At 36.3% G+C, this 14995-nt stretch overlaps 1 protein-coding gene across 1 annotated transcript; it reads right to left on the bottom strand.

The window, feature by feature from the left end:
- Nucleotides 1-476: 476 nt before the first annotated feature.
- Nucleotides 477-7425, bottom strand: LOC133852450 (homocysteine S-methyltransferase 2). Its single transcript, XM_062289210.1, has 7 exons — nt 7120-7425; nt 3876-3932; nt 3568-3797; nt 3059-3188; nt 2578-2781; nt 1620-1691; nt 477-870 (listed from the first exon to the last, which is right to left on the bottom strand). The coding sequence occupies exons 1-7, from the start codon at nt 7306-7308 to the stop codon at nt 709-711; spliced, it is 1044 nt and encodes a 347-aa protein (XP_062145194.1). The 5' UTR covers nt 7309-7425; the 3' UTR covers nt 477-708.
- Between the last annotated feature and the right edge of the window lie 7570 nt (nt 7426-14995).

Consider the following 14995-nt stretch of genomic DNA (forward strand, 5'->3'; position numbering starts at 1 on the left):
TAAAAGAAAATATACCAAACATTTAACATAATTTCTTAATTGTAGTTTGTTTGTTATTGTTTTGGCTTTGAAAATTTTGAAAACACGGCCTAAAATTGTCCTGTGAAGCAGCCCAGCGAGTACCGATTCTCAACTCTTAAAGGTACTTAATGCATGACAACTAATTTTCGTTGAGCAAATAATTGGCTGTCATCTTCATTCTTCAGTAGTGTTAAGAACAATTATAGTCGGACAGGAGATTCAACAAGAAATCCTTAGCTGTAAATCCCAATTGGAAGAAATGGCCAGGGTGGTTCGGCCACCTCCGTTCCAGCAATGCGTAATATCTGTGGAATCAAGCAGAAGAGAAGAAGCTTCTATGATTTCACCCTTATAATTACTTATAACTGCAGCTACCACTCAGAAATTTGATCTAATTCCAACATCAAAGGCTTTCTTAGACAATTCATTTTGTAATTAATAGACAAGCAAAGAAATGCTCAAAATAAAATTGGAACATAAATTTATATTAAACAGGTGAAAATTCAAGACAAGTGGAATTCCCCTTGGATCTAAGATTCACATATGCAACTTCATGAGGAAACTGCCTCATCCCATCAGCTTCAAAGAAGCCCTCCTCCCACATGACAACCAGAAGAATTTTCTTCAGACAGAGCAAGCCTTTTCACCATCAGCATTAGTTTTCTTCTCTGCGTGTCATAACAGTTACTATGGGAGTAGAGCAGCAGCAGATCTATTGGAAAGAGTCCTGTATATGGCTTTAATGGTATTTGGAGTTGTTCGGCAACAGCCTCCCACAAGGGAAGCCCCTACCTCACACCATCTGTCTACATATGACACAAAATCATCATCTGAAACCCCAGTATGTTGCTGCAACAAAATCAAGGCCGAAGGCAGTGTTGTTATGGATTAGACAAGAATGAGATCTAGAATGTATTTCCAAATTTTCATTGCATTTGGTTTGAAAAAATCAGAAAGAAAAACAGGAAGCAGATCATGACGTGAGATATGGCTGAAAGAGAAGGAAAAGGAAGGGGGGGTGGGGGGGGGGGGGGGTGTGGGAGAGAGAAAGAGGAATTAGATCATGATGTGATCAATCAGACTATAATTGATAAAAGCCAAAAAGACGCTTCTATCTAGAGGATTTGGGTTCTCCTCCATTACAATACAGAAATAAATAAACTGAGACCAGAGGTTTCTGAATACAAACAAATGGAGAACATATTTTAAATTATTGTTTTTTTTTTTAAAAAGAAAAAAACACTTTCCAAAGCATGGCTTTTGTACACAAAACCTGTACACCATTGAAAGTCTTTTGCCATGGGACAAAAATTTCCTACAACCCAGTAAGACACGTCAATTTTTAAAGGATGGGTTGTAGGAGTTCCTAGAACTCAGTTTGTAGGAAATTTCCGTCTGGGAAAAAATGCAGGGTTGCCTCAACTATAGGGCACATAACCCAGGTTTCTGAAAAAAGTAAAACAGTAAACAGAACTCTAACCCTCTGGTCAAGGTAGAATATATCTCTTAGATAAAGGATTCCATACTCAAATTTCGTACTAAACAAGACAATTTGTAATTGCTGACGTGGAATCTGCAACCAAAGAAAATGGACTTACCACCCACTCCTTTTTCTCAGCATCATAACTTTCGCCACTGTTAGGATATATGACTATAGGTTTAGTTGACACCTGAAGGAATTGCTCACAATAATCAGGTTAAGAATTCCATTAGGCAAAGTGCAGCATAGGAATGTAACAATTCAGAGAAAAAAAAATTCATATGTTGGAAAGAAAATAAAGTAGGCACATAGGTCCTATATTTTTCACAATACAATAAGTTATTCCACTGCAACAAAATGAACGGACCAGAAAGTATAGTTCCACAGAAAATTACCTAGAATGCAGGTAAGTGAAATATGCAGAACAGGTGTGGAAACGTGGTACACCACCAACCCAGGAATTTGGAATGATGGGGGTAGACTTAGATACAATTTTTGTAGATGGTAGAAATTAAATTATAATAACATAGTCTTCTAATCTAAATCTTTATACTATAGCATACTTTTTCCAGAAAATCTATAACAATGGAAGGAAAAAAAAAAAAAAATTTGGATTGCAAAAATTAGCAAATTGAAACTCAACTGTAGCACAATTTGGATAATGATCCCATAACGTGATTGTTCACAGGTCTGAATTAAACCATCTAAAATTTATTCAAGTATTTGCCAACTCGAATGCATACATTAACCTCCATCTCTAGAAATAGGTTAATAAACATAGCATTAATGTCATCTCCAGAAAAAATTACAATAGCTTAGAAGATGCTGACAATATCTTACGTCAACAAGGACAGCCAAATTATCTAACGTTAGAAGATAGTAGAATGAACAAGTTTTTGCTTGTTCTACAGCATTTTATGCAACATTTTGTTAATAAAAGAAAGACTAGAAATGTCAAGATGTGAAATGGCTCTAAACAACAGAAAACTCAGACTAATGCTCAACTAAACACATTAGGAATAAAATTCAAAGAGAAAATGAAAACCGGAAAATGGACAGAATCCTAAAGATGATACCTTCTTAATAGATAATATCAGTCCACGAATGAATCTAGGTGGGGTACAGTTGATTCCCACTGCAACAACTTTCTTGCATGATTCGGCAATGGATGCACATTTAAGAATGGAATCACCACTAACCACATTTACACCATCTTTAGAATTGAAAGAAAACCATGCAGGAATCTTTATATCTTCCTCCTCCAAAATATCTGCATAAGCCTAAGCTTTCAACACAAAATCAAGAAGTGAAACACCATAATTACGCCAAAATCCATTATCCCCCCCCCCCCCCCCCCCCTTCCAACTCTTTTACAATGACTCTTAAAATTTTTTATTTATGACCCAATCCAAATATTGGGGGGCACCTAACTGAAAATTAGAGAGATCTGTCGGCCATGACTATATGAAGCCAACAAAAAAATAACATTGGCCCTTATTAAATATCTTGATGAAGAGGTTATAACATTACTGAAAATCTTTAAGCTTTGACCAATACCTGAGCTTCTAGTTTATTAGGAACTGTTTCAAATGCAATTAGGTCAGCACCTGACTCTGCTAGGACTTGAACCCTTCTCCGATGAAAATCTTTCAATGTTTCTGAGGTAATTGCATCACCATAATTGCCACTGTTAAGGCACACAACAAGAAAAAAGACACATGATCATTGAATTGTCAATATGGACATCAATTCTCTATTTGCAGGAAGAACAGCAGTCTGCCAAAACTTTGTTCTTTAAACCCTTGTCCCCTCCCCCCAACAAAGGAAACAAAAAAAAAAAAAAAACAAACAAACCTTCGTCATTTTTAGCTTGTGATTCCATATTTATGGCTAAAATATATGATACACATGCATGTAAGGCAGGTAACCAAAATGTGTAATGTTATGCCAGTATTACACGTAGGGAATTGTGATAGTTTACTCATGAACTGCTAGATCTAGGTCATATCAAAGCAAAAGATAATTGCAGCTCATGCAATTACTTTAAGGAGCAAGTGCTGACTCACCTGTACTCAGACCCATCAGCCAAGTAAGCCCCATAGCTCCCCACAGATGCTGCAACTAAGATGGGACGATGTTTGAGAATTCTACCATCTCCAGTGTCATTCGATGAACATTCAACACATCTTTCATAATAATTATCTCGTGCCTCACAGGCGATTTCAACACTTCTTCTAAGCAAGGTTTCACCTTCTTCTCTAGAAAATCCTTTAGCCTCAAAGCCCTGAATTGTGGCCTGTGCACATACAAATAAACTTGAATTCTATTTTGCATATAGAGAACTAAGAGAAGATCATTAGTTAAGGGAACTTACTTGATAAGATGCTGAGATTATAATATCTGCACCAGCTTCAAGGTAATCAAGGTGTACCTGCACCATCAAGCAACTCAATAAACTCCGCGAATAAGGGAAACGAGAAATTATAATCCCATTGTTTCAGTTAAACATAATCAATTTCCACTCAAGATATATTTCCTAAGGTCCTTCCTTACTTCGTATCATACATTATATAGTGTCAATGTCTCCAAATGCCGAGTTCATAACAATTTTTCCAATTGTGAATATTTTTTTTTTGGTAAGTGATATTATATACCAACTAATATCTTTAATACAAATGTAAAATATTTTCCATTTGAATTAACTTTTCCACATTAATCCTTTACCCGTAAAAATGTTATTCAGTAAATACTCTACTATTAACAAATTTTTAGCATTCTACCACTATTAAGTTTACTAAAACAATCAATAGTTTCTTCATATTCATCCAAAAAAAGTTTATTAAAACACTCATTTTTCACCATATAACAATGGGTAGATGGGTCCGATTAGTTGATCAGGAGAAATAAAAAAAAAATAAAAAATAAAAAATAAAAAAAAAAATAAAAAAGGGACAAGATGCACAATGCATTTGTTTGAGTTTTAACTTTCAGCCATTTTTACACCCTTCTAAATTTTTTTACCAAAACTGAAAACTCATCAATTAGCTTAAACATGGGAATTTATCAGATGGCAGCTCCATGTCCCTGAATATTATTTGATATTTACATGGAAAGCTACTATTGGTTCATAAAAGTCACAAACCAAACTTAAAGAGAAAATTGAAGCATTTTTCTTGAAACAGATTTTACAACAAAGTAACAGTAAAGCTCCCAAAACAGTCAAAAAACATAAAATTTATACTTCTTTAAAAAAAAAAAAATGTCGAATAAGAAACTATTCCCAAGTAGTGGTTCTATCATCTCTATTCAATGATACATCTATAGCAAACAAACCTGAAAAGCTGATTCCATGCATAGAAGGTCTAAGAGCCTATTTGGAATTGCGTTAAGGAACTTAAAAAGTACTTTTAGTACATAAAAAACTGCACCAAACAAAAATTGGTCAATTTGGTTAAAAACTTAAAAAAAAACACTTTTAGTACATAAAAAACTGCACCAGACAAAAATTGGTCCATTTGGTAAAAAACTTAAAAAACACTATTTTTTTTTTTTAGATGAAAAAAATCAGGGTTTTCTAAAAAGTTCTTTTAAGCTTTTTCTAAAGACAAAAACTCAATTTCCCAATGTAATCCCAAACAAACTCAAGTGTTAAAAGCCCTATGTATTTGGTTTGGTGGTCCCAGTTCATAAACTCCGATCTCTGAGGGGGGGGGGGGGGGGGGGGGGGTTTGGGGGTTTGAAACTTGTTGATGTTCAGTTGTGCTCTCTTAAGGAAACGACTTTGGCGTTATGTGCATAAGAGAGAGGGTTGGTGGAGAGTTGTGGTGGATTCTAAGTACGGTAGTTTGCAGGGTGAGTGGTGTTCTTATGAGCCTCTTGGGACATATGTGGAGGGGTTATGGAAGAATATTAGAATGGGTTGGAGGAATTTCTCTAGCCATACCATATGTGAGGTGGGAGATGGCTCCAGGGTTAGTTTCTGGCAATGATATGTGGTGTGGGAATTTGGCCCTTAAGGAAGCCTTTCCAATGTTATACGGCATTGCTTGTGCAAAGGACACTTCTGTCGAGGAATTCTTGGAGATTTCAGGTGGCTCCATTCAATGGAATGTAAGCTTTGCTAGAGTGGCTCACAACTAGGAGGTGGATGTGTTTGCCTCGTTCTTTAGAGTGTTGTCGGGAAGGTGAAGACAAGCTTTGGTGGGTTCCCTCCAAAAGAGGGTTGTTCGCTGTTAGATCCTTCTATAATGTCTTGGACCGCCATGATGGCTCTCAGTTCCCTTGGAAAAGTGTTTGGCAGACTAAGGATCCTTTGAGGTTGGCCTTTTTTACTTGGTTAGCGGCACTAGGTAAGATCCTTATCATGTACAATTTGAGGAATTGCATGTCATTGTTGTTGATAGGAGTATAGGGAGTCTGTGGACCATCTTCTCAATTGTGAGGTTGTCGGGGCCTCGTGGGATGTTTTCTTATGTCGTTTTGGGTAATCTTAGGTCATGCCTAGATGAATGGTCAACTTATATACGTGTTGGTGGACTGCTGGTGGCCCTCACAGTGCTGTTGTGTGGAAGATGGTACCTTCGTGTCTATTGTGGTGTCTATGTTGAGGGAAAGAAATAATACAAGTTTTAAGGATCATGAGAGGACGTTGGATGAGATTAAAGCTTTATTTTTTAGTATATATCTTTAGACAGCTGCTTTTGTTTGTTCTTTGGTGATTATTTATCAGGAGTTCTTTGTTCTTTGTTCTCTTTTATTCTTCTAGCTAGGTGTTTTCTCTTGTATACTTCTTGTATACCTGAGGCACCTTACGCTTTTAATAACATCTCGATTACTTATAAAAATAAATAAATAAATAAAAAACGTAAAACTATAGTCCGCAAGGTCCCAATGAGGGGGGACCGGGCCATGCGACAGATGCAAGCTAGACTTTGAAGCAAAAAATCCAAGATTTCATAAGGGAGGAGGAAAGGAGCCCTGGGCAACCATCATAATTAGGGAACAACTGTCTTCTTTCACCTCAAATCTTATACCGGTCAGACATATAAAGTGATTTTCAAACAAGTAATCTCAAAGAGTCAGAAGCCATGATGTCCACATGGTCTCCCAAATTCATACAATTATTGCACACCCTTATTATTTGTTAATCACAGCAAAAACCAAGATCCGAGCAACTTTACCACACTAATCAGAGACTCATAACACTAAAAACCACCAAAATGAACACATGCAAGCATTCAAGAAACGGGGAAAAGTAAAAATCTCAATGATTTATAAAACTTTACACAAACCATATCCTTTTCTATTTGTCTCAAATTAATGAAGGTCCTTTTTTTTCCCTCAATTTTTCCACTCTCTCTTTTGGAACTCCAACTAACGAATATCTGAAACCCAACATTTCCAATTTATTCATCCAAAAAAAAAAAACATTTCCAATTGCATTACTTTCTCGCACTTTCTCAGCAACCAAACCACACAAAAAAGGAAGTGAATGACGAAAATAAACAAACAGAAACCCAAAATCAATGAATGCACAATCGCAAAGTCTGGCAGATAAAACTCTATATCCATAAATACATACATTTTCACACACACACACGCACACGCAGAGAGAGGACCTTGCGAATAAGGTGAGGGGAAGTGAGGAGGCACTTGGCACTCCAGAGGGGATCGTTGAGGTCGGCGCCGTGGCGCTCCAGCTCCGTCGCTAGCCCTCCGTCCACCACGGCGGATCCACCGGCCTGCCGGAGGAACTCGCTCATCAACGACGACGTTTCGGCGCTGGCGCTGGTGCTGCCCAGTCCCATCGCGTACACACCCAGTTCGTTGGGTTTTGAATGAGAGCTGAGTGAATGAGACTCGAGTTCCGCAACTTTATTTATACGAGTCACTGGTACGACAAGTACCAAATATGTCCGGATTCATTCATTCCTAAGAAAAGAAAAAGGACTGTTAATTTTCTCTGCTATATATATATATATATATATATATATATATATATATATATATATGACACTTCTTTTTGTAATAAACGCTTGAAAAATGAAAATTTGTTACCGTAGAAAGTTAAGAAAACTGAGAGACAAGTTTTGTACTGCGATAAGCATGTTAAAGTTTTGAAAGGGTAGTTTAATCGATCGGAGATCATATCTTATAAAGTAGAAGTTACTAGTTTAAATTCTCTTCCTCCTCTCGTGTGAATATATTAAAAAAAGAGAAATGATCCCTACACTCATTTCTCACAACAGTCTCACAACAAGCTGACGTGGCTGGTAGTATTTTATTATTTTTTTACAAAAAGAAAGAAAACAAAACAAAAAAAGTAATAAAATATTACCAACCACATCAGCTTGTTGTGGAGTTGTTGTGAGAAATGAGTGTAGGGAAAAAAAATAGAGAAAGAAGATAAGCACATACAATTCCTTAGTGCGACACAAGCAGATAGAATCGCACCGGGAATATGTCTCCTGACATGCCAAACCCAACGCAGCGTCACGTTGCACCTCGGAGATTTGAGATCCATAGAGCTTCTAATTGGTCGGCTCTAGTGGAACATGTGTCATGCACTTTAAATTTCTTGCCATACCCGCCCATTTTTATGGCATCATCCACGACCACGATGTTCCTCCCCAGTTTGTCGTGTCCACTGAGACCATGTTAGCCTTGGTTTATCATGTTTCTAACTTTCTACAACGTCGAATATTACGAGTCTAACACCTAAAATATTTAATTAAAATAAAAGTTAAATTATAAATTTAAATAGTTTGAATTTAATAGTATTTACACCTTTTTAAATTACAAGTTGTCTTAAAAGTTTAAGTTAATAAAAAATTATAAATTTAATCATTTAATTAGTTAGTATTATAATACTTCTCATCATGTATGAGACCAAATCACAAGTGAAATATTTTAAGAAAAACTTTGTTTACCCCTCTCTAACTACCATCTTTCTTTTTTTAATGTCTCCTAAAATTTTAATTTTTGCAATGTCCTCACAATCTATCATTAGGGTTGTATGTCCTCCTTTTGCAATCCAAAATAACAAAAATATCCTTCATAAGAGATATATATATATATATATATATAAAATAAAATCAGAAAAAGGTTAGTCATTTTCAATCTTATGTATAGTATTTTTATCATTTTGTGTAGTGAAAGAAATTGCAACCCTAATGGTAGATTAGAAGAGGGGACATTGCAAAAAAAAAAAAAAAAAAAAAAAAAAAAAAAAGAAAGAAGAAGAAAGAAAGTAGTTTGAGGGGAATAAACATACTCAACCCAATTTTTTAATTGAAATGAGAGTAAATTATTAAATTACGATACATCCCATAAGTGAAATCGAACACGTGAAACATTTAACTAAAGTTAGAGAAAAATTATGAACTCAAGTTTAAAACTGAAGGCCACCACTCTAATACTATGTTGACTCACCAATTATCCCAAATAGTTAAGTTGATAGGAAATAATTGAATTAATTATTTAATGATTATTCTAAGAAAAAAGACCAACAACACCACTGTATCCATCCAAACAAACATTATGATGGCATTTTTACCACCAGAATCCTAATCCACTAGATTCAATGATTGAATTTCAGAGAAGTCAGGCAGGGAATGAGAAAGGAGGGTGCATGGTTCAGGGCCCAGGGTTCCTAGGCAGGTGGACGCTGCACCACAGGCTACCTAGACACCTCGAGTCTTATGCTCCTTCTCTCACTACTTGCCCGAATTTTAGGAAAATTGGGCAGGAAATTTCTGGGGATCTAATTCCTTTTTACCGATATTGTAATATCGCTAATATTAATTAGATATTTAAAATAAAGATTTGATTAAATAAATGATTAGAGTTAGTAAGATGTTAGTAAAATGCCAAGAAAACGTCTAGGAAACACTTAGAAAATCTAAGAGTGGAGTTCTGGTATAAGCATCTGGACGGGTAGAATAGCTCTCTGGGCGGCCTTGGCAGAAAGTCCACGTTCGCAAAGCCGTTCGAACGCCTTTGCGAATGCAAAAGTTCGAGAGCTCCCGTCCGCAATCCGTCCGGGCGCTCTTGGGGACACTCAAGTCCGAGAGGTTCCGTTTGCAACACGGTCCGGAAACCCTTGAGGATTCGTGTTACAGAATGCAATTTAAAATGCGTGCGTCCGGACGCCCACTTAACCCATCAGAATGGCACCTGAGATAAATGCGAGAATGAGTCTTTCTTCCCCCTTCTTCACAATTTCTCTTAGGGTTTTCCATGAAAACCCTTGATCCACGAAAATCCAAGCCCTTAACCTCAAATCTAAGCCCGGAAACATGATCTATGAAGCTCGATCTACATTTCTACATATTGGTTTAAGGTAATTTCGTAAACTATTATCTTTTGAGATTTTGAATTAAATCTTGAGATATATGAGTTTAATTTTTGTTATTCTTTAGGTTTTGTGTGTTTTGGAGCATCCTAAACATTCTCCAAGTGTTAGGTTACATTCGGGTGAATTTTAGTAAGTTTTCCAAAACCCTAGTTTTTGGGTTATGTGTTTAAGTTGTAAATTTCTAGTGTTTAACCTAAGTAAATCTTATGTGTTAGTATTGTTATTGTTGGGTTAGTGTTTATCATAATTGGGTAGTTGATTGGAACCCTAGAAAATCTAAGGGTTTTTCATGGGTTTAACTCTTAAGCAATTTAAGAGCTAAATGCAAGTTTAGTGTTAAAAATTGATAAAGTATTGTGCGTGTGTTGAATTGCAGTGGTACATTGCACGTCATTGCCTAGGAACTCATATTTGAACTTAATATCTGTGCAACCAAAGTGAGTATCCTCCTCATTGAGAAAATTTTACTCTACTTTAAATATTTTATAGAAATGAAATAATATGTTGTTTTCATATCGAACTGACAATATATATTGAGTATATGTTTCAGGATGTTTTAATTATCTTCAATTATGTTGAGATATGATAATTGTGTTTAAGTGACTAGAGATATGAATTTGATAGCATGATTTGAAGTGTGTTTTGATGAAGCATTCTTGTGTTTAAAAGACAAGTATGAATTAATATTTGTTTTAATTGAGTTTTATTGTATACTAGAGTTGAAATTTAAATTATGTAAATTGTGATTGAGAAATGACCCATTGAAATGTTTGTACTTTATGAGAATATTGTGTGTTAAAAGCATGAGCATGAAATTTAAATGATATATTGATTTGAGCATGAAACATGAGAATTGTGTTGAAGACCCTTGGGCCGATGTTTCCATTGGCAATTGTGTTAAAGACCTTTGAGCCGGTGTTCCCATTGGCGATTGTGCTGTGGAATACCTCTGGGCCGGAGTTCCCTTTGGCACTGTCTTATGAAGACCTTTGGGTCTGCGTTCCCTCTGTCACAACATTGTAGTGATAAAGACCTGTGGTCCTGCGTTCCCTACAGCACAATATTGTGTTGTGTACATGAGCATAGCATTGTTTTATGATATTTGAGATGTTTTCATGATTATATGTAGTAGTTTCCTGCTTAGACTTACTTATATACTAGAGCTCCGCTCGTGTACATGTATGGCTGAGCTATTGTTTTAAAAGCATTGAGCTTTAATGTACTTAAATATTTACACTACTAGATTTGGAAATGCATGTGCCTTTATGTAACGCTCTGCCTTTTACAAAAAGGTGTAGGTGAAAAATTTCGATTTTCATGTGACATTACGACATCATCAGAGCTAAGAATTGGTAGCGAAATATATATATATATATATATATATATATATATATATATATATGAAAAGCATCTCACCGATGAGTCAAGAGCCAGCATTAGAAGTGCTGTCAAAACCAATGAGGAAGGAATCCCCATATTCAATGAGAAAATTGGATTCGGAGATTCTGATGCTGTCAATACTTTGTTTTAAATATTATATATATATATATATATATATATATATATATATAATATTTAATAAAAATGTTAGAGATAAAAGACACTGAACCCAGTAACTATGAGTCTGAACTAAATATTAGTTCAAGCGATAACAGCTACCGCTCATGCAGTAGCAATGAGTCTGAGTCTAGTCCAAACATAAGTTTCGGTTGTAACGACACTTGTTGCAAGACAATTGGTGTTATGATCAAAGAAGAAGAGCAAGAAGAATTGCTTCTTGATCTTATAAGTAAAATCGAGAATTCTGAGTTAAAGAGACAATATTTAGAAAAGTTAAGAAAACTTCTAACAAAAAGAGAAGTTAATAAGTCTAAAGGTCTTGATATAAGTTTAAGCAACACGCTTAAAAGATTTGATAAACCAAAGGAACAAATCACAATAAAAGATTTGCAACTTGAAGTTAATCAAATTAAGTCTGAGATTAAAATACTTAAGGAAGAAAATCAAGAGTTAAAACAGGATTTTAATCTCTTGAAAATTGAGCACAAGCTTAAGACAGCCGCTAGCAGTTCTAATAATAGTGAAGCCAAGTCCGAACCAAAGCTTGAAGACACGCCTCCACAATTTGAAGAAAATTGTATAAGCCTAATCAACCGAATCCATATTAAAAAATGGTATTCCAAGGTTAAAATTAAGATCCAAGATTTTGAGTTATCTGTAGTTGTATTAATTGATACAGGTGCAGATCTGAACTGTATACAAGAAGGACTTGTTCCTACGAAGTATTACAGTAAGTCAAAAGAGAATTTGCGTTCTGCTAATGGCAGCAAGAAGCAAATTACTTTTGAGATAAGCAAAGCCCATGTGTGCCAAGACAATGTTTGCTTCAAAACATCATTTGTCTTGGTTAAGAATATGACTGACAAAGTCATATTAAGTCTACCTTTCATTACTCTGTTGTATCCTTTTACAACAGACCAGGATGGGTTAATTACCTACCCCATGGATGAAAAGGTTAAGTTTAAATTTCTGGCCAAACCAGAATTAAGTCAATTGAATGCTTTCAAAAGCAATTCAATCTCTAAGTCTGTTAACCTAATCAAGTCTAAGACCCAACAGATAGGGTTTTTACAAGAGGAGATTAAGGTTAAAAGAATTGAAGAACAATTAAGTCAAAAGACCCTTCAACAAAAAATCCAACTCTTTGAAGATAGGATCAAAAGGGCCAGTCTATTTTGACTGTTTCCCTGATTTCACCGTAAGTTTAAGTGATCCTCACATCCTGAAGGTTTTGACCCTGAGTATTAGAACCCAAGGATATAAGATTCTAGAAGGTGTCCAGCCTCTAGCCTTGATTTACAGGATCTACTATAAGTGCATTGGAACTAACATGAACTTCCAGGCAATTAAGAGAAGCCCAAATGGTCAAACCATGTTGATCCAAAGTAGCCAGAGTAACGCAAATATTCACGTTCCTCGAACTATTCATTGGACTGACATTGAGTTACCCAAAGAATGGAGTTTGACCAATGAGAGTTTTAAGCCTGATCCCGTAAAACATAATCTAGGAGATCTAGATTATATCCAGCAGTACTTGGATGGTACTGTCAAGATAAGTTTCGACCGAGGTTCTCAGTCGACCCCTAAGTCAAATCTTCTCATAGAAGAAGTTGCAAGATCTAGTGCATCTAGATCTGAAGTGCCAAGGTCTAGATCATCTAGACAACCTAAGGATAAGACTCCAGCTAGGCATTCGTTTGCTGGTTCTACCTCTACGGAAGAACTAAAGCGACGAGATCTAGAATTGGAAAAAGAACTAAGGAAGCTTAAGTTAAAAGGAGTCCAAACGACCTCCCAAGTGAGTCATCCATGCTATACAGCTGACACACATCTAGAAGATGAGGAATCCCAGGAAGGAAATGCCTCTCCCACGGAATCTGATTTCATAGTTGAAACAGCTGTAGACCCCCAACTATGCACCATGAGGAAACCTTTTGAGATAGATTTTGATTTGCTCAACAAGGATTTTGAGTTAGAGGCAAATCTCGAAAGAAGAAAAGCCTATAAGGAAAGATTCAATCTTGAGCAGAAGAAAGAAATCTTAAGTCACTTTAAGAAACACATAAGTGATATAGAGATGCATATCTCTTATTTCGATTTTGTTGATGAGTTTTACCCTGTAGAAAATCAGGTCCAAACCATCTCTAAGGAAAAATGGGTAAAAGAAGATAACACAGTTGTTTCTTCAAGTCACCCTCCCCAAGAAACCATAGTGTTCCAACATAGAACCACTACAGTTAAAGCCTCACCCTTTAAGGTTGCATCTGAGAACACAGATGTTAAGAAAGTCATTGAGCAAGCCAATTACACCAACCAGTACCTAAACTCCATAGGAAACCAGTTGGATAAAATTGAGGAAAAGCTCGATAGTAAGCCTCTCCCAAAAGAGAAACATAAGCCTTTTAAGCAAGAGAAACCAATAATCAAGTTTCCAGATCTAAAATCAGGAACTAGTTTAAAGGTTAATAAGGAAAAGCCCTTTATTGATAAAATAGAGGATATGCTTAAGGATTTGGTAAAAACCAAACAAGAACAGCCCAGTAGTTCCCATACTCTGTCTGTTACTAAGATCCTTGAGTCCTCTGAGAATTCATCTGAAACAGAATCCTCTTCGGAGTCTGAATCTGATGAAAACATCAGAAAAGTTGAAAAAGCCCTTTCAGCCTTAGAACTGAATAGGATCCATAAGCCTAAGTTTTCACCAACAAGTTTCACTAAGAATTGGTATCCCAGACCTACCCCTCCGGATATCCAATTTGAGGAAAGAAACTTCCAAAGCCAATTTGCAGTTTCTGCTGATAAACTTTACGAGTGGAATATCGACGGTTTACCAGAGCAGCAAATTCTAGATAAGTTGACCCATATGACCATGGTCTCTAGCAGTTATGTTATGAACCATAACATAACTGCTAGATTCTGATGCTGTCAAAAACAAATAGGAAAAGGACACTGCTGTCAACGTGCCGTCAGCGCAGTCGAGAGCCGAGAGAAGGGCTAGGTAAGTCGGAAGGACACACGGATAGGACACAGATGTATGACCTAGGAGACCTAGATGGAAAACAGAGATGAAGTGTGGTAGAGAGATGTCTCGCTGTGCAGAGACCGAAACAGTAAAAGTCTAAGCCAGGTAACCCTAAACTTGCCAAGATGAATAGATTGTTCAGATCTAACTCATCAGTAAGCTCTAGATCCACTAGGATCCCTGAGATTCCAGAGGTTGTCAACGAAGAACACGTTGAGTATCACGATGAGGATTCCTTCATTGATGTCAATGATTGGAATATACCTAAGGTTCCCAGTAAAGAAATTTACAGGAAGAAGTGGTTTGTGGCATCATTCAAAACTGAACAGCATGTCAAGACCGTAGAGCAAGTCTATGCTCTCAATAAGGAACATGAGTTATGCCAGCTTTTTAGCCCAGAAGCCATTAAGCGACATAGAAGAGAAGGCCACATTCGATTTCTTGGATACAACATCCATCAATCAAAAATAAGCCCAATTAGCAGAGTAATCCAATTTGCTGATAAGTTTCCTGATGAAATCCTTGAGAAATCCCAACTTCAGCGGTTCTTAGGATC

Source organism: Alnus glutinosa, chromosome 12 (genome assembly GCF_958979055.1).
Source record: "Alnus glutinosa chromosome 12, dhAlnGlut1.1, whole genome shotgun sequence".
In the NCBI taxonomy this organism is placed as follows: domain Eukaryota; kingdom Viridiplantae; phylum Streptophyta; class Magnoliopsida; order Fagales; family Betulaceae; genus Alnus; species Alnus glutinosa.